Here is a 19802-nt window from a genome sequence, read left to right on the forward strand (position 1 = left end):
TATACTACACCACGATCTCAACACGGAATATCATATCACAAAAGTGATAAGAACCTCCTTCATGCATCTGCGACAGATCTGCCAACTATGAAACTACCTAGACAAACACAATCTCACCATTGTGATGTATGCATTGCTTACCAGCAGCATCAACTATTGCAACTCTTTATTCAACGGCATCTCACAAACAAACATGAAGCGTCTTCTGCTCCTCCAAACCAATTTTATATCAACTCCACTGGCTCTTAAATGAAAATAGAATTAAACACAAAACCCTATGCCTCATCTTCAAATGCATGAATAAACAGGCCCAGAATACCTATCTAAATTTTTTCTTTCCTATACTTCTACAAGAGAACTACGATCCTTTCAACTGGCCCTTCTTTCCATGCCTCCTCTGAACGTTTCTAGACTATCTAGACTAGCCTTCAGCTGCTATGCACAAAAGATTTGAAATAAGATTCCATTAACTCTGTCCTGAGCCCAACTATGCCACTTTCAGGAAAACGTAAGGCATGACTCTTCTCTGAGACCTTTCTAAAAGAACCCCCTCCTCGGAACCAGACTTGCCAGTAGAATCCTCTGTTCCCTGGATCATCCCTCATAATAATCTCTCTTGATCAAGACCTTGGCCCTCTCTCAGGATGCTACTGTCAGACCATCTCCTAACTATTCTTTTTGAACAAGAACATGGCCATTCTAGATACTACTGTTTGACAAACTATCAGAAGCTTGCTGTAAATTTATACTAATTCTATAACCTCCTAAAATGGTCATTGTCTGTTTATTAAATGTATTGCAATCCACCGTAAAACTACTTGTGGTAAAAGGTGGAATATCAAATGTCTATACATATATAAATTAGGTTCAGAAGAAGGGTCTACAGAAATACCTTCTGACCCACTTTTGGATCTTCTTGACCATACATTGCCTCTGGAGGATCTTACATATTCCAAGTTTGTGGCAAAAATGGGAAAAGCACTTAGTGCCAATGTATACAAGGACAAAGACCCCTAGTCGGAAGTCTTTGGGCTCCTTCATATACCAGAAGTTCCATCAGAATCAGCAGATCTTCCAGTCAACAACATTCTGCACCAATTGCAGATGATAATGTGGGGAAACCCCTGTTTCTGGCATTCCTACATCTAGGAATATAAATCTAAAATAAATATGGGGTTGTCCAAAGCTTATCAGTTTACCATCATTGAATCCACCCTGAAAAAAGCAAAAAAAGATCCAAATTCATTCGAATTCGTTCCCAGGAAAAGCCCATAGGATACTAGACAATTTTGGAAAGACGTTTTTCAGAGTTCCATGCTTACCACTCGTATTGCTACTTACAAGTTGTATATGGTTCAATATCTGTATGACTGTATTCATAAATTAAAACCCTTTCTACAGCCTATAGAGGGTGTAAGTTACTACCCCCAACTGTTGTTGGATGTGGAATAAGGCATGCAACAACATCTCCTTCCGTCTATGAGTCATTTGATTCCATTTCACATATCTCCCCTACCTCAATTAGAACTTGTTATATGGCGTGGCTCAGAGCCAGTAGCATTCAGGACGATGTACATGAGAACTTGGTGGATGTCCCTTGTCTAGGGAATAATCTTTTTGGAGAAAGCTCAGAAATGGTCGCCTCAAATTAAAGAACAAATGTGGCAGTCTAATCTCTCTTGATGGATCCCAAATAGTCCTCCTCTTCAAGATGTTCCTTCTATACCAAGAAAAGGCTGTACTCTCAGAGACATCTATTCCAACCGCTTCAACAGTATCGCCTCTGACACCTTCCAAACCTAATGGCAGCAACAATTCCAGCCAGACCTTGACAGTGTGAACATTCTCGGTCTAAAACAACACAGCCGACCCAGCCTAAATCTGGGCACAGTTTTTGATCTCTCCAGTCAACAGTCCTCTACTCTGGTGGGGGCCAGTATCCAGCTCTTCCTGCATTCGTGTCACTAGATAACCAAGGACCTCTGGGTCTTCCAAGTCGTGGAGTCTGGAATCCATTGCATTTCTCCCAGCTGCCACCCCTTTCTCACTGCTCAACTCTCAAGATACATTTCACTTGACACAAATGTATCTGGAAGTGCAATTGCTTCTTCAGTAACTAGCAATAGACCCATTCTGGATTTGAGACACCTGAACAAACATCTGGTCCAGGGAATTGTAAGCGTAAAAGTAGATGTGGAAGCAATTTCACATGTACTTTTATAGAAACTTGAAAGAGGCATTCCTAGGAGCAGAGTTAGGGCAGGGCAAACATTTACATGTGCACTTTCTAAAATCAATGTACACACAAACATTTACTCCTGCAGGCGTAAATGTGTGCACATAAGTCCACTCTGAAAATGACTTCACAATGCTAAGCACTGTGTTATAATGTTGGGCTCATAAAATGAAATAACATTTTGAAATGATTAGCTTGAATATTTTTATTTTTATTTTTATCATGCCATATGAGCAGTAAGATTCAGCAGACTTTTACTATTAGCTAATGTATGCTAAATGCGACTACTGATTGGCCAGTGCTAACATCCTATTTCTAATTGAAAGCCATCCACTGATTATTTATAGGGGTCAAAAAAGTCAATTGAAGAGCAATTTATTTGTCCTAAGCAATGTATTTTAAAAGAAATTCAATATTCTTGTTTGTTCAAGGAGTTTTCACCCAGGATCAGCACTTATGGTTTATGGATTTTTTTAAGAAACTTTGTAGACTTGGTTTGCACCAGGAAAATGGACACAGCAGCGATAATCAGCTTCAAACCATAGAGCTGGAGAAAAAATATTTTTCAGTAAGGAAGAACTGTGCTTTCAACTTTCCAGTAAGTATTTGTTAAGTTATGAAAAAGAGACTGTATGCCACGCTCAGGTGAAAAAAAAAACCATCTTAAAGATTTAGGGGCTGATATTAAAGCTGAGCCCCTAAATTTAGGCACCTATGGGCCAGATTCATAAGGCTTTTCTTCCATTTTGTGTCTGTGGGAAAAAACTTACTGAGTCAGGTGCTATATTCACCTGAAGCGAAGCGTCTAAGCTTTCAGCTGAAAATTCACATACATTTAGGCCTGTTAATCATTTCCCAAGTTCTGAAAATCAGTGCTAAGCTCCTTACTTTGCCCCACTAATTCCACCTCTGTTGCCACCCACTTTTTAGCGTCCTAATGAAACTAGGAGTCTAAATTTAGGATCTCAGCCCTACTAAATTTTCAAAAGGGCCAAAAGTTACGATCCTAATCTTTTTCAAGATTGACTCCTTAAACAAAACATTGGGCACCGTTTTTCAGTACTTGTAGGACTCACAGCAGTAAATCATTAGACTTTGCGCAGTTGTCTGCCAGTATGGGTGGAAATAGGTTCTTTCCTATCGTTTTTGGTCCACAGATGAAACAAGCCAGTGGGGAAGGAGTTAAAGGAGGAGAACTCTGATTCTTGGAATGCAATTTATGGTTTCTGTAAGATTTATAGCTTAGACGTTAGTAGCCACTGTATATCAAGTTGCCAGTTTTATTGTTAGAAACATTTTAAATTGGTTTTCATTTGAGTAAACTGTACCGCAAGCAGTTGGGTATGATTTAAAGTAAGCTTTTGATTGTTTATACCACAATAGAGAGTTCAGTGTTAAACATAATGGGGTAGATTTTATAACGAGCACGCACACACACATGGACGCGCCGATTTTATAACATGCGCGTGCGGCCGGCCTCCGTCCTGCCCCTCCCCCCCAGAGGATGCCCACCCCTTTTTCAGGGCCCAGCACTTGTGCGCTTATCAGTACTTACGCGCAAGGCCGGGCCCTTTTGGAAATTCGCACGGCGCACTCAGGGCCCGGCCACGCACGTAAATACCAATTTTTACATGCGCCGTGCATTTAAAATTCGGCCGATTCTGAATTTTCCTCCCTTTTTGGGCTACATATGCTGCTTTAGGAACTGAAGTGGGACTAATTGTCTAAAAATGTTCCAGAAGAGATGGGATTTACTTATATAGGGCCCAATCAGAGTACACATCTGTAACATAAACAGTCAGTATAATCTCCATCTCAGCTGACAGGTGCAAAGGAATGACCAGGTGATGGTAGGCAGACATAGGGTTGTAGAATGGAATATCTTAGCTGAGATTCAGATTCCTATTAATATCCATTTTTAAACATTGCTTACTTATTTTGATTGCTATTGCTTGGGAAGCTGCTTATGTTCCTCTTGCAATACTAGTGCGCTATCCCTTGAGAAAGTGCCTTCTTCATGAGACACTGGCTGAGAGCAGGTCTTTCTTGCTGTTGTCCCATTTTAGCTCCTATTCCAAGTCATAAGTTGTAACCTGTCTGTGGCTGTACTGAATTTCCAGTTTAATGTGCTTAGGTTTAAAAGAGTCAATTATTTGCTTTTTGGTAGGCCTGAAGAACAGTTTGTTTAATCAAGTGCTTAGGCCTAGATTCATCATTTTGCTATAAATTTCGCCCTGTTTTGGGCTGCTGAGAGAGAGAGAGAGAGACTCTGTATAAGACTCTCATATTAGCCATCTATTTATACCACTATAGGAGGGTCATCTAGTAACTCAAAGTGAGGTTTTGGTGGTGGTCTAGGGTTTTGGGGCATTCTCTACCTGGCTGCTACCAAGCTAGGGTGAGAGTACATTGTAGAAATCTCATCTTTGTGTACCTTTCCTCATTCCAAATCACATCAAATCTTCACTGATGTGTACTGTGCTGTTCATACGTCTGCCTGTACATGTAAAACTAGCCCCAAAACCCTAGACCACCACTCCCTCTCCCCTCTCCCTCCCTGCCCGAATCAGAATTCACAATAAATATCGTGAATCCCGTTTCAGGCATATCGCACAGCTTAATGCCAGGAAAAAAGATGTAGTTATTTCTGGTGTTAAAACATGTGATAACGTGCATTAGGCTATTGCACGCAGTGTTAAACATGCCTTATTTTCATAAACCCCGCCCAAACTTCTCCCCTTTGACTACATTTTCAGAATTTGCATACGCATCATGCGATGTGAAAAATAACGCATGCATTATGGCATTATCGCAGGTGTTAGGGCACTGACGCCTGCGATAACTCCCCAACACGTTTTGATGAATGACCCTGTTAAGCAGCCTCAAAAAATGTTATTTCTTGATAAAGTAAAGAATGATTCAAATGCTTTCTTACATTAAAAGAAGATTTTTTTTCCAAAAAAATAAAATACAGCATGCTAAAAATAATAATTCAGGGGTTCTCAACCCAGTCCTTGGGAAATCTAGCCAGCCAGGGTTTCAGGATATTCACATTAAATATGCATGAGATAGAGTTGATATAATGCAGGCAGTGCATGCAAATCTACCTCATACATATACATTATGGATAAAACTTGACTGGCTAGGTGTGTCCCGAGGACTGGGTTGAGAATCCCTGTAAAAATTAACACAATAGAACATTGTTTATCATTTAATTTATTTTTAATTCCTATAATGTGTACAAATGTAAATACTTAAAAACTGTATCTTCTCATTGTAGGCTATGATTGTCTTTGTGGGTCCCAAAAATTTTCATTTAGAGCTGTTTTCTATCTTCTTCTGCCTTTGTCATGATCCAGAGGTGCCAGTCAGATACACTATGGCTTCTGGCTTCTATGAAGTAAGTATAGAAATGTATGTTCGTTAGTATTCTAGGTTCATTAATGAATTGTTTAATTGTCCAGAAAATACATTCTTTAAATACAAAATATCCTATCTAGTCAAGAAAATCCATATGCATGAATTACCATCCATTTTTTACTATATTAATGCCTAAGCTGTCATCTTCCACATCATTGGGACTCTCCTATTTTGCAATCCTATGCCCCAAGGTCTGAAACTCAGACTATAATTCAGCCATATCAGGTCAAACATGATATCCTCCACCTTGACCCTCATTTCAAGTCTCAAAGTTCCCATTCTGCAAAAGACTGGACAACATAGTATTATCAGACTCTCAGAAGAGATCATAATAGTCATACTATTCTTTCTCAGACCATTTTTTAAATAACAAATTGACTGGCCTGCTATCAACTTCCTCATTTCAACCTCCAAAAAGTAAATCTCTACTGGAGTACATGACATAATTCCAAATTTTTTTTTTCAAAATATGGCAAAAGCTATCCCATTTACTTTGCAAGAAGAAATAGAACCTATGGAAGATATTTTTGGAGTACTAAAATATATCCAGTCTCCCAAACCCATGCTGGCAGCATCAATACATAAAGTACTGCAGGAACCCCAGACAAGAATGTGGCAAACATTATGTACACTATCCGTAACAAGAAAATTAGACCCAAGAACAAGGTCCTGGTCATCTCATATGAATTGGTGACAATTGAATCAGCTCTAAAGAAAGCAAAGTATTCCAAGACTCTTTCAAATACTCCATGTCAAAGATGCAAAAGTATTAAACCGTATAGCAAAAATGATTTTCCTGTCAGGTATGCTAACATCAAGAATAGCTGCTGATCAACTATATATGGTCCAGTATATTTATAATTCATTTCAAAAGCTACAGAACATGACCCACCAGCTATGAATTGGTTTACACCAATATTATAAGAAGCTGAGGAATGTGGAAAGCATCTAATTTGATCAGCCTATGATGCATACAAACTTCCTCTAGGACTTCTGTAGTAGCTGTAGGAGCTAGAACATTAGCATGGCTTCAGGCCTCAAGCCTTTGTAAGGATATTGATGAAAAAATTGGCAGATGTTCCATGCAAGGTAGAAAATCTCTTTGAAGACGAGGTAAATCAGTAGACCTCATTAAATATCACTGCCCGACGCTACCCTGTCAGCAGCTACAGCAGAGCAACTGTCTGCAAATAGAAAAAGTCAACCTCAGCATTACTGTAGGCAGTATTTCTATTCCTGTAGAAGATACCAAGCCTGCCCTTATTGACGGCCTCTTGTGCATCAGCAACAATAACCACAACAAAGCAAGTTTCATGCTACAGAAAAGGCCCAACCCAAACCTCTGCAAATAGCAAAGCCAAAATCTAATCTCAGCTTTTGACTACAAAATCAACAAAGTTCTATAATTAGATTTGAGCAACCTTCCATTGAATGAAGGCTTCAACATTTCAGCCCATGATGGTCTTTAATAACAATGGACCATTGGGTCTTAAAGCTCATATTTCAAAATTATTATTTAAAATTCAAGCCCCTGCCTCCAACAGTTCCCCAGATAATCTATATAAATAAAAATGTAAAATAGTTTGGACGTAATCGATAATCTCAGAAACTACTGCACCAATTGCTTTCAAATTTGGACACAACCTTGCTTTCACTTTCGGCAAGGTTCTTCTCTATCTAGATTACATAGATGTCACACGGTTACAGATAAAAAATGTTTTTACATGTGTGTGGGGAAAACAGCGACATCTGTTGGACAGATATGCAATACACGCTATCTACCTTGGGAAATGAAGCTGCTATACTGCGCATGCGCGGGCGGGAGCGCACGTCGGGCACAGCGGGACCAACATGGCGCTGGGAGGAGCAGCAGCGGTGCACGTCGGGCACAGCAGGACCAACATGGCGCTGGGAGGAGCAGCAGTGGCGGACCGGCGGCAATATCGGGCGTGGTAGTGTTGGCCGGCTGAACTTCGACACCTTTGACACCTGGGAGGAGCTGCGGCAGCGATCTGGTATGGCTCACGCGCAAGACAGGGAGGGATCCTCGCTGACCTCGCGTCTTCGGGAATGGGCCGCGCAGAACCGCACAAGAGGAAGAGGGACGGGGGGATCAGCTGGGAGGGCATTGCGAGCGGGAGGGGATCAGAGTCAGGGAAGGAGATTCAGAGAGGGTGTGCTGTCACTGACGAAAGGGTAGGGAGTAGGCGGGAAGAGGTGACAGTGAGGGGAGGGAGAATGAAGGGGGTGGTGAGTGTCAGGGGAGAGACACAGAGGGGAGAGTTGAGTGTGAGGGGTGAGAGTTGGAGTGGGGACAGGGGAGTGAAGGGGGGGGTTAGTGACCAAAGGGGGAGGGGTGAGTGTGAGGGGAGAGAGTTGGAGTGGGGACAGGGGAAAAAAGGGGGGGTGAGTGACCAAGGGGGAGGACGATGTGTGACTGAGGTATATGAGCAAGGGGAAGGGGGGGGGGGGGAAGAACCTGACTCTGCCACTGCAACGTGTGGCGGGCCACCGTGACTCAGAGGGGAGAGGTGAGTGTGAGGGGTGAGAGTTGGAGTGGGGACAGGGGAGGAAAGGGGGGGTGAGTGACCAAGGGGGAGGAGGATGAGTGACTGAGGTATATGAGCAAGGGGAGGGGGAGGGGGGGAAAAGAACCTGACTCTGCCACTGCAACGCGTGGCGGGCCACCGCTAGTCATTCTATAAATATGGAAAGGTTTCCACTCCTGCAACAAAAGCACTCAACCTTCTTTTGGCAAATGCAGAAGAGCCAATTCCAGTATCATAGAAACACATAGGACTCTAATCCAGGCACTTCCTTATACTGAAGAAAACCAGTGGTCTCCAACCCATTCTGGACCTCAGAGACATAAAAAAACATCTAAAGAAGGAGAAGCTAAGGACAAATTCCCAAGGGACCATCCTTCCCCATTTAGAATTCAACTGGCTCACTACTCTGGACCTTAAGGATGCCTACAGGCATGATTCAGTCTACAAGAATCATGGGAAATTCCATGTTTCACCATAGCCAGTGGCAATTACCAACATTGTGTTCTTCCTTTCAACCTCTCATTGGCATCCAGGATGTTCACAAAATGCTTTGGTGTAGTCACTGCTCTTAAAGAAGAACAATGTCTGTGTTTCCCTGCTTAGATTATTGGCTCATATCCAGCAATACCCTTCAAGATGTTCATGCATTCACTCTCTCTCTAAATTTATTTTATTTACATATAACTTGTATTCCGCACATTTCCACAGAGATAGTTCATGGCAGTTATCAATCAAATACTCATAAAATATTAAAATACAAGTAAAACATAAAAAGAACACAATTGTACAAAAGCTTTGCTGAAACAAAAATCTGCAAACTCTAATCTGAAACTGACACACGTTAGATTTCATAGGGCAAAGCTTTCCAAACCTGTCCTGGGGACCCCACCGCCAGTCAAGTTTTCAGGATATCCACAATGAATATGCATGAGATAAATCTGTATATCAAGGGGATTCAGTATATGCAAATTTATCTCATGTATATTCATTGTGGATATCCTGAAAACCTGACTAGCTGTGGGGTCCTCTGGACAGGTTTGGGAAGCCCTGTCATAGAGGCTGTCTAAAAACTATAGAGGGGAAAACATTTCTCTCTCAATAGAGAATGCACAGCCTTATCAATATAATGCAACGTCTGTCCATATGGCAGCAACAGTTTGTTTCACCATTTGTGTATCTACATATGAAATGAGCACAATGGCACTTAAAATTGTAGTGGAACCAGCACCTGCAACAGCTGTCATTTAAAATCAATATCTCCAACTCCCTCATCAATCTTTAAACAGGTGGATTGAACCCTTCTGATCTATCTTTCCAATAACTTCAGTTTCAAATAATAACCACAGATGCCTCCAATCAAAGATAAGTAGCCCATCTAGTTGTTTTGGCATTTTTATGTTTTGTGTTGCTTAAAGTTTTGTTATGCTTTACCGTTATGTTGACTGTAATCTGCTGAGATTGTTGGATTAGCGGAATAGAAACTGTGGAAATACATATTTATTTATTTATTTAGAGATTTTTTTATATACCGCGGCACGTTACAAACATCACCTCGGTTTACAATGAACCATAATTCAGCAACAAGCTTTACAATCAATTGAGAATAGAACAAGCATATATCAAATGAGGTCAATGAAAATCGCAATAGCACAAACATATATATAATCGCAGTAGTACAAACATATAATACAATTGAGTCTAGCCTATCAGGGAGGGTCGTCTCCTAGGAGAAACTGTGTATAACTAGGTACTTTCAAAACGAATGCAGTAAGAGGAGTAATAGATTGAGTAAATAAATCTAAGAACATAAAAAGTTGTCATACCAGGTCAGACTGAGGGACCATCAAGCCAGCATCCTGTTTCCAACAGTGGACTATCCAGGATACAAGTATTTGGCAAGTACCCAAACATTAAATAAATCCCATGCTACTGATGCCGGTAATAAGCAGTGGCTATTCCGTAAATCAGCTTGATTAATAGCAGTTTATGGACTTCTCCAGGAAAAGTCCAAATCTTTTATTAACCCAGCTACGTTAACTATCTTTATCACATCCTCTGGCAATGAATTCCAGAGCTTAATTCTGCGTTGAGTGAAAGAATTTTCTTCAAAATGTGCTACTTGCTAACTTCATGGAGTGCTCCCTAGTCCTCGTGTTATCTAAAAGAGTAAATAACCAATTTACATTTACCCATTCTAGTCTTCTCATGATTTTATAGACCTCTATCATATCCCACCTCAGCCTTCTCTTCTCCAAGCTGAAAAGCCCCTACCTCTTCAGCGTTTCCTCATAGGGGAGCTGTTCCATCCCTTTTATCATTTTGGTTGCACTTCTCTGTGCCTTCTCCAGTGCAACTATATCTTTCCCTTTCCAGATCATTTATATATATATATGAAAAAGCACCAGTCCAAGTACAGATCTCTGAGACTTTCCACTGTTTACCTTTTTCCACTAAGAAACCATTTAATCCTACTTTCTTTTTCCTATCTTTCAACCAATTTACAGCCCACAAAAGGGCATTGCTTCTTATCACATGACTTTTTACATTTCTTAGGAGTCTCTCCTGGGGGATTTTCTCAAATGCCTTCTGAAAATCCAAATATATTACATCTACCTTTTCACCTTTATCCTGTTCATTAACTCCTTCAAAAAATGTAGCAGATTTGTGAAGCAAGACTTCCCTGGGTAAATCCATGTTGGCTGAGTCCCAGTAAATCACATCTAGCTATAGTTCCGTGATTTTGTTCTTCAGAATAGTTTCCATGGTTTTTCCTGGCACTGAAGTCAGGCTCACTGGTCTACAGTTTCCTGGATCACTTCTAGAGTCTTTTTAAATATCAGGGTTATATTGGCTGCCCTCCAATCTTCGGGTATAATGGGTGATTTTAATGATAGGTTACAAATTATTTGTAATAGGTCTGCAATTTCATTTTTGAGTTCTTTCAGAACCCTGGATGAATGAGATTCCCACTGTCCCTACCTACTATCTAGCAAAAATACAGCCAAGGGAATGGGCTTGGCAGAATTAGCAGGGAAAGAAGGCTCTATTGATCTTGACTCTAGTCTGGCACTGTGAAGAGACATGAGAGGTGTAGGATAATTGGGAGGCTCTTGGGCTGCTGGTGAAATACCACTATTCTTATTGTTTTTTTCACTTACCTGGTGAGGCAGGGGCAAGCCCCGGAGGGCTCTCACTTCTGGCTCGAAGTACGTGTTGTGTGCCAAGCGCAATCCGCTCCAGAGACAGTGGTAGGTGGGGAGTTTGACTGGGGTGGTGAACATGTCAAACCGTAAAACAGGTATCCTAAGGCGAGCTCAAGGAAGACAGAAGCCTCCCATGGAGCAGAAGGCAAAAACTCGCTTTTCTTGATTTTAGTATGAATACAGACTGTGAAAGCGGGGGCTCACGATCCTTCTGGCTTTTTGGGTTTTAAGCAGGAGGTGTCAGAAAAGTTACCTTTGTTCTTAAGGAACTTAATCTCTACAGGAAAGATTGCTCCCCATACACCAGTTGGAACTGAGGGCAGTTTTCCCTACTTTAAAATATTCAGTCCCTGGTTAAAAGGAAAAGTTGTCTTAATTCAGACAGACAGGTAGCAATGCATTAATTCAGCTATCAAGGGGCAACAGGCTCTTTCAACCGGCATCAAGAGAGCTGCAAGATATGAAAAGGGCCAAGTACTTAAAACATGCATCTGATCGCTTTCTATCTTCCTGGAAAGCAAAATCAGATATCTGACAAGTTAAGTCGCTGGCTGCAACTGCATGAATGATCATTGAACTAAAGGATAGTCACAGAACTGTTTCAACTTTGGGGAATTCTGCCAATAGATCTCTTTGCAATCCCATTTAGCATAAGAACATAAGATATGCCATACTGGGTCAGACCAAGGGTCCATTAAGCCCAGTATCCTGTTTCCAACCGTGGCCAATCTAAGTCACAAGTACCCAAACATTACATAGATCACATCTACTGTTCCAAAGGATCAGCAAGAAACAGTGCAGTGACCAATTCCTTTTCAATCCTATGGAATCAAAGACTTCTCTATACATTTCTCCCCACTTCTTCTTATAGAAAAAATTATTTAGAAACTAAGATGAGAAAAAGGCTTAATGATATTGATAGCCAAGTTTTTGGCCAAGTCAGATTTGGTTTTCATGGCTTCAACACCTAGCTGTTCAACAACCAATAAAGTTGGAAATATTCCCCACCCCGATCAATCAAAACAATGGGAATCTTAGAAATATAGAAACATGCCAGCAGAAAATGACCATTTGGTCCTCCCAGTCTACCCATCCATCCAATTAATTTAGCATTATAATTCTCATCACTTACTTGAGAGATCCCCTGTATTTATCCCATGCTTTCTTGAATTTAGATAACTGTTTTTATATCTACCATTTCCACTTCCACTGAAAGACTGTTCCATTCATCCACCATCCTCTCTGTAAAGAAATGTTTCTTAAGATTACTGCTGAATCTACCCCCCTTCACCCTCATCTCATGATCCCTTGTTCTAGAGCCTCCTTTCCATTGAAAAAGACTCTCCTCCTATGTATGGAAACCTTTGGGATATTTGAATGTCTCTATCATATCTCCCCTATCTCACCTTTCCTGTTGTTATGTCGCTCACAAAAAAGCTGAAAAAAACTGGTCCAAGGACCGATCCCTGAGGCATACCACTAGTAACTACTCCCTCCTCAGAGAAAACTTAATTTACCACTACCCTTTGTCGCCTCCCACTCAGCCAGTTTCTAACCCAATCAGTCACTCTAGGATCCATACCAAGGGTGCACAATTTATTTATTAGTCTTGTGTGCAGAACCGTGTCAAAGGCCTTGCCGTCTATTTTTTTCAATTATAGTTACAATCACTCCCTTCGCTATCTCCTGAGAATATCCTTCCCTAGATAATTACCAGACCTTTCCTTGCCCTCCCCTTCCTATGACCACAAAGCGACCCATGGTCCAATCCCCATTTATTACATTTTTGTTAATTTGTTACTTACAAGTTATATACCAGTTTATGTATTTTATTCTTTTAAGTTATATTTTAATTTCGTTAATTTCATATTTTTGTAAACCTTTTTGATAAAAAATTTATTTTTTAAAAAATGGTATATCAATGCTTTTAAATAAAATAAATAAATAAATAAGTACCCTGCATCTAGTGCTCTCCCTTGATCCAACTGTCTAGTCACCCAATCAAAGAAATTGATTAGCTTCATCTGACAAGATTTGCCTCTCGTAAAACCATGCTGCCTCTGATTTTACAATCCATTGGATTCCAAAAATTGCACTCTCCTCTGTTTTAGCAGCGATTCCATGAGTTTGCTCACCACAGAGGTCACACTAACTGGCCTGTAGCTCCCAGCCTCCTCCTTACTTCCATTTTTATGAATAGGAACAACATCTGCCCTTTTCCAGTCCTCCAGAACTACTCCAGATTCTAAAGAAGCACTGAAAAGGTCACCAGCGGAGCTGCCAGGACATCTCTAAGTTCCCTTAGTACCCTCGGATGTCTTCCATCCGACCCCATCACTTTATCTACTTTAAGTTTAGTTAGCTCCTCATTAATACACAGGTCTGAAAACTGATTGAGGTTTACCTCACTTCTAATCTTATTTGTGTTTGTTTTATGTGGTCCTGCTCCAAGCCCTTCCACAGTGAACACCAAACAGAAATATTTGTTAAGCAATTTTGCTTTTTCCTCATCAGCCTCTACATCTTCCTCCCCTTCACCTCTGAGTCTCACAATGCCACTTTTGTACTTCTTTCTATCACTAACATATCTAAAAAAGGGTCTTGTCCCCCTGATTTAGTATATTTGCTATTTTTTCTTCTATTTGAGTTTTGCCATTCCTGACTACTTTCCCAGCTTCTCTTACCTTTTCCAGATATTGTCGCCTGTCTTCCTCTTCCTGCGATCTCTTGTAGTTTATGAATGCTAATCTTTTCTCCCTTTTCTTTTCAGCTAATTCTTTAGAAAATCATAACGGTCTCTTTTCCTCTTGCCTGTATTTACATTCCTAACAAAAAGATTACTTGCCTTTTGATATCTCCTTTTAGTTTTGTCCACTGCCCTTCTGTTTCCCCTAGATTTTCCCATTCAACTAAGGACTCCTTGAGATACGCCTCCATTTTGAGAAAGTTAGTCTTCCTGAAGTCTAGGGCCCTCGCCTTAGAATGAACCTTCGTCTTGCGTCCTAATATTGAACCACACCATCCGGTAGTCACTAGTTCCCAAACCTTTAGTCTTTTTCTTTGACAGCCTGTATGTTGAAAGTCACCTAATCTCCTCTATGCAATTACCTATAGAAGTAAATAAGGTTATTCTAGCATCCAGAAAATGCCTTGAAGCAAGTTTTTGCCTCCACCTCACACCACCCACCCCTGTCAGAACCTCCTGGTTTCAAGATGGAATTTCCAGCTTCCGGCTGTGCCCTTGTGTTTGATTGGAAGGTGAAGCAGGGCTTACACTTAAAAAAAACACTCTGGAGAGGTACTGCATATTTTAGCCTTGGTTCTGTCAGATTGTACAGGATGACTGTGCGTGTTGTGTTTTGTATGTCCCCCCTCTTATAAGGTTAAAATGGTTTGAGGTAGGTGAATTAAACTTTGTAGGTATATAGGGACTTAGAATGGGACTTGATTTTTCCTGTTTGCAGGATTGGCAGGTGATTAGCAGGGGGAGATTTATGGTGAAGAAACGCATGTGCAGCACATTGAGCTCATAAGCTATTCAGCAAGGAAGAGGATGAACAGCAAAGATCTGGCCTATCCATTGTTTAAATGTAGATGCCCAGAATGTAAGCACCTAATTTAGGATATAAACATTTTGTAAATATTCAGCCCAGAGATATTTTGTGATCCGTAACTACAAGTGTATACAGATAGAACCAAGGCTGCTTAATATGCATGAATTTTTATTGGTTGCTTTTCTTGTGCAGGTGGAGTGTGTGCAAGGTTTTAATCTGCAGACAACTTCAGGCATCAGAATAAAATAGCCTCATTTTCCCCTTTCCTCTTCTCATGATTTCTTTCTGGACCATTGTTTCATCTTCCTACCTGTGACATCTTGTACATCTGGAACAGGGGTTTAGGGAACTCACTGAGCAAGCTGAAGTGCCATGAGTCCAGTGCTTCTCCGCTAACTTGGGCATCTGTATGAGATAGAGAAGATTAGGGGAAAAAAACCTTCCTGCTTTTATTCTTTAAAGTATGGGAAAATATTTTGTACTTTTTGAACATTGACCTGCAGTGTTAGTATTTATCCGTCCCTCGGAAGCCTCATAAATCCTTTTGATAAGAAAGTGCTGATGTGTGGCACCCCACAGCACTACATTGGAACTTAGAATGAAAATATTTTAATTGCTGCATCCCATGAATAGTTTGATGAATGCATTTTTGGCTTGAGATGAATCAAAGCTTACAGGGTGTTGTTTTTTTTTTATCTGTTGAAGACTTAACCTTGTGTAAGCTCAGACTTTGGGTAATTGAGTAGAATAACTGGACTATAGACCCCTGCTGCAGAATGTACAAAGAAACTTTTTTTCATCCAAACGGATGTCTTGCTGTGCAGCATGTCTTGTATTGTGTCTGAAGAGAATGAGCCAAAATAAAAATGAAAGAAAGAGGAGGAATATTAAAGGAGAACCTGTATCCAGTGATGAAAAAAAACATTTCTAAACAGTAAAGTCAGGGCTGTACAGTTATAGGTGCATTTTCAAACGAGTGACACATATAAATGTGACATACTGTCATAGCAATTTTCAAAAGCCATGTCCCAGCGTTAAGTACACTAAGGGGTACATTTTTCAATGGCCGGGCACATGTTATAAAATCCAATACCTGCATGCACGTGTGCGCCCGATTTTGTATCAGTGCACGCATGTGCGCGTGGTTTCCCACTTGCCTGCGCGGGGGAGGGGTTAACTCATGCACAGTGATGCGATTGGGCCTTTGCCCAGTTCCCTCCCAGTCCGCTCCAATTAAGGACTGGGAGGGAACTTACCTATTCCCCTAACTTACCTAATTTAGGGAACTTACCTATTCCCCTAACTTATCTATTCCCCTAACCCTAACGTGTTTAACTGCTAGAAGTTCCCCTTATTCCTTATCATGTAATCCATGTTTGATTCTCATGTTTACCTTTCGCAATTCCCCTTAATCCCCTCTTCTAATCCATGTTCAATTCTATTATAATCCATGTTCAATTCTATTCTTGTTTAATTATTGTCCAATTTTTTGTTCATATTGTTTGCTGTAATTTCCAATTGTTGGTTCTCTGTAAACCGAAGCGATATGTACTTGTACATGATCTTCGGTATAAAAAAAAAAGTTTTAAATAAATAAATAAATAACTCACTTTCCTCCCTTTTCCCTCTCCACCCAGTCCTCTAAACCCACCCTAACTGTTCTATTTTTTTTTTGTTACAAAACTTACCTGCTCCTTTGAGCAGAAGTAAGTTGCTTCACTGGGATAACGCAAATGGCACTGGTCCCGGCCAGCTCCTGCCCCCTGCCCCGGGTATGGCAATCCAATGGAGCCATAAGTCTTGGGGGTAAAAGACTGATATGCACGGACTGGAGAGAGACTTTAGGTTGAAAGTGTCTGATGATTTGAAGATGGCGAAGTAATGTGATAAGGTGGTGGCTAAGGCCAGAGGGATGCTGGGCTGCATAGCTCCTCCGCAGGGCACGGATCGGGCTCCTCTAGGCCTCAGCATCCCGCGGCAGCAGTCGCCGGGCCTTCCACTGCGCACCAGGCCTCACGCCGGCGTTCGGTGCCTCAAGTGGCGTTGGCCACACCCCTACGCGCGCACGGACCACCCGGCCTCTTGTAGGGCCAGGAGCGGGTGCTAGCTCCGCGGCGCTCCCTGATTGATGGAACGATATAAGGAAGTCCGTGCCTGCACTTCCTTGCCTTGGCAATCGGATCAGCACTGTATTGTGTTCTAGTTTGCCTCCGCATTCACAGTCTTGTTTTAGTCTTCTTCCAGCCCTGTTCCAGTCATTTTCCAGCCTTGTCCAGCGTCCTTCCGTTCCTGTGTCTGTCTGTCCATCCAAGTGCCGGTGCGCGATCCCCGGGCCTAGCAGCAGTGGAGAGGCCCCGCGTCTCCCACGCCCCACCCATTTTTTCAAGCCCCGGGACTTACATGCGTCCCGGGGCTTGCACGTGTTGCCGGGCCTATGCAAAATAGGCTCAGTGCGCGTAACCCCCCCTATGCGCGTAAATTGATCATCTGAAAATCGCCCACCTCAATGTGACTAAAAGTACTCCTGTTTCATAATGTACGCACTTTGGGCCGCATTAAGAGGAGGCATTCCCAGGGGTGTGTTTCAGTTGCAGAAGGACAAGTGAGTGTGTGTATTTTCAAACCTATGCATAAACTTTCCACTAAAATACCACCCGCCGGAAAGGCAAGTGCAAATGACCATATGTATTTTGCACTTGTGGCAAGTTTCATAATGAAAGCATGCATGCACTTTACCTTTGAAAAGTGGTGCAAAGATCTCTGCTGACTTTGTACCAGAGCAGAAGTTTGAAGGAGGCGGTAATTTTCAAAGCCATTTTCATGGATAAAATAGTACTTTACCCCTGGAAAGAAACTTTTATTTATTTATTTATTTAAAACTTTTAAAATACCATTATAACAAATGAATTTGAACAAAATGGTTTACAATTATTTCAAAATAAAAATAAAGACATTAAAATAAGAAATTAAAATAGCTAAAACTTCAAATAATGATGACAGTAAAAAATCAAATAAAATAGTAAAATCAGAATAAAAATACATTGATAAAGACTTCCCCTCCCTATATGCGGGTTAACTTGCAGGCATAGGACCTCTGTGTGCATTTTATCTACGGAGACAAGTCGCATTCCCAGAGGCAGGGTTAGGGAGGGGGTTTGGAAGTTCCTGCATACTTTGCATTTTCAAAAGCATGCATGGGTTATTATTTTCTTCAGAAAACTACTTGCACAGATTAGCAAGTGTAAGTGTGCACAGGTAATTTTCCTGGGGCAATTTTCAAAATGAAAGCACGCGCATACTTGAAATTTGAAAATTGCTTCAAAGTCTGGGGTAAAAAGTGTTGTGGTCCCTACTGCTTCCCTTCTGTTAGGGCTCAGGCCCGCCTACCTCCGCTGTAAGGATCACTGCGTTCCGCCCGCTCTGGGCCCCAGGGGCTTCTCTCTCTCCACGTGGCGGCCGCCATTATGTGGCTGCTTCTCGTCAGCCTCGCGCGCCCAGCTCCCGGAAGCCTGGCCCCGCCCGCGCTGCTGACGTCACGCCCAAGTCCCGATATAACCGGCGCTCAGACTCTCTCTCATCGCCTTGCAACGAGGTTCACAACTCCATAGTTGTTCTTAGTTGCGTTCCTGGTGATCTTCACGTTGTCTGCTTCCGACCCCGGTTTGCCTCTGACTCCGCTTCTGCCTGCTGCCTGCCTCTGACTCCAGTTTGCCTCTGACTCCGCTTCTGCCTGCTGCCTGCCTCTGACTCCGGTTTGCTACAGACTCCGCTTCAGCCTACAGCCTGCTTCAGACTCCGGTTTGCTACAGACTCCGCTTCAGCCTACAGCCTGCTTCAGACTCCGGTTTGCTACAGACTCCGCTGCCGCCCGCTGCCCTGCCTTCAGCTGGCCCTCGGCCCTGTGCAGCCGGTCCCCTGCCTTCCGGGTACCTTGGACTTCCTTTCCTTCCCCTCACTCTGGTCCCGGCCTACGCCTCTCTCAGCCTCTGGACTTTCTGTCTCACTTCCAAGTCCCGAGGACCCGGGACCCTACGGGCTCCTCCTGGGGGGGTCCCTGGTTCCTGGGTGAACTCCTCCGGCTTGTGGCTCCGCCTCCCGGCCTACTCTGCCTCACTGAGTAAGTCGGCCCAAGGGCCCACTATCTCTCCAGCAGTGTCCAACTGCAACAAAAAGTACCTGCAGCCTTTGCACTTTCTCATCCAGTTTTCATTTTCATGTGTTAAAATATATTAATCGCTTAACACAAAAGATTTGGCCTAAGCGATTTACAATAAAACATACATAAAATTATATCATATACAAACAAAAATATTAACAGAAAATAGAGAAAAGAAAAGACATAATATACAGAAATCATCAGAACATATCATATCATGATATTACCATCACCAAATATTCAGAACTCGCTTTAGGAACATTGTAGGAGGAAGCTTTGTAAAGCAAACCTGAATAAGGTAGAGAATTCCAGTCTTAAAATTACCCCCTTAATGGCCAGCATTAAAGTACTACATTTTCTAATGTCTAGTTATAGTCACAGTGACAGATTAGTGATTTCATGCTATGATCATTGCAAACCCTCTTACAAACCTATGTTCATGGTTAGAAACAAGGGGATTCATATTCAACGACTTTTGGATATTTCTGCTATTTCTCAAGCTAAATTTTAGCTGGATAATGTACAGGCCTTCCTGGGGTGTTTCCAGGTAGAGTTAACTTAGCTGGTCATGCTGTAGAGCAATCCTGAGGTTAGCCAGAAAACCTTAGCTGGCTAACTTTAAGATAGTTGGGGTATATTCAATGGTGTGGCTGAGCCATTGAATATTCCACCAAAGTTAGCTGG

The 19802-nt window shown here is 41.8% G+C and overlaps 1 protein-coding gene across 4 annotated transcripts in view; it reads left to right on the forward strand.

Moving 5' to 3' along the window:
• PPP4R4 (protein phosphatase 4 regulatory subunit 4) overlaps positions 1 to 19802 on the forward strand; it is a 553487-nt gene that overhangs the window by 371864 nt on the left and 161821 nt on the right. For all 4 annotated transcript variants that reach the window (XM_029597867.1, XM_029597868.1, XM_029597869.1 and 1 more), the window contains 2 exons: positions 2668 to 2834; positions 5517 to 5636. In XM_029597867.1, coding sequence (XP_029453727.1) covers positions 2668 to 2834; positions 5517 to 5636 — 287 coding nt within the window. The remainder of the gene's footprint in view (positions 1 to 2667; positions 2835 to 5516; positions 5637 to 19802) is intronic.

This window comes from Rhinatrema bivittatum, chromosome 4 (genome assembly GCF_901001135.1).
Source record: "Rhinatrema bivittatum chromosome 4, aRhiBiv1.1, whole genome shotgun sequence".
Classification (NCBI taxonomy): domain Eukaryota; kingdom Metazoa; phylum Chordata; class Amphibia; order Gymnophiona; family Rhinatrematidae; genus Rhinatrema; species Rhinatrema bivittatum.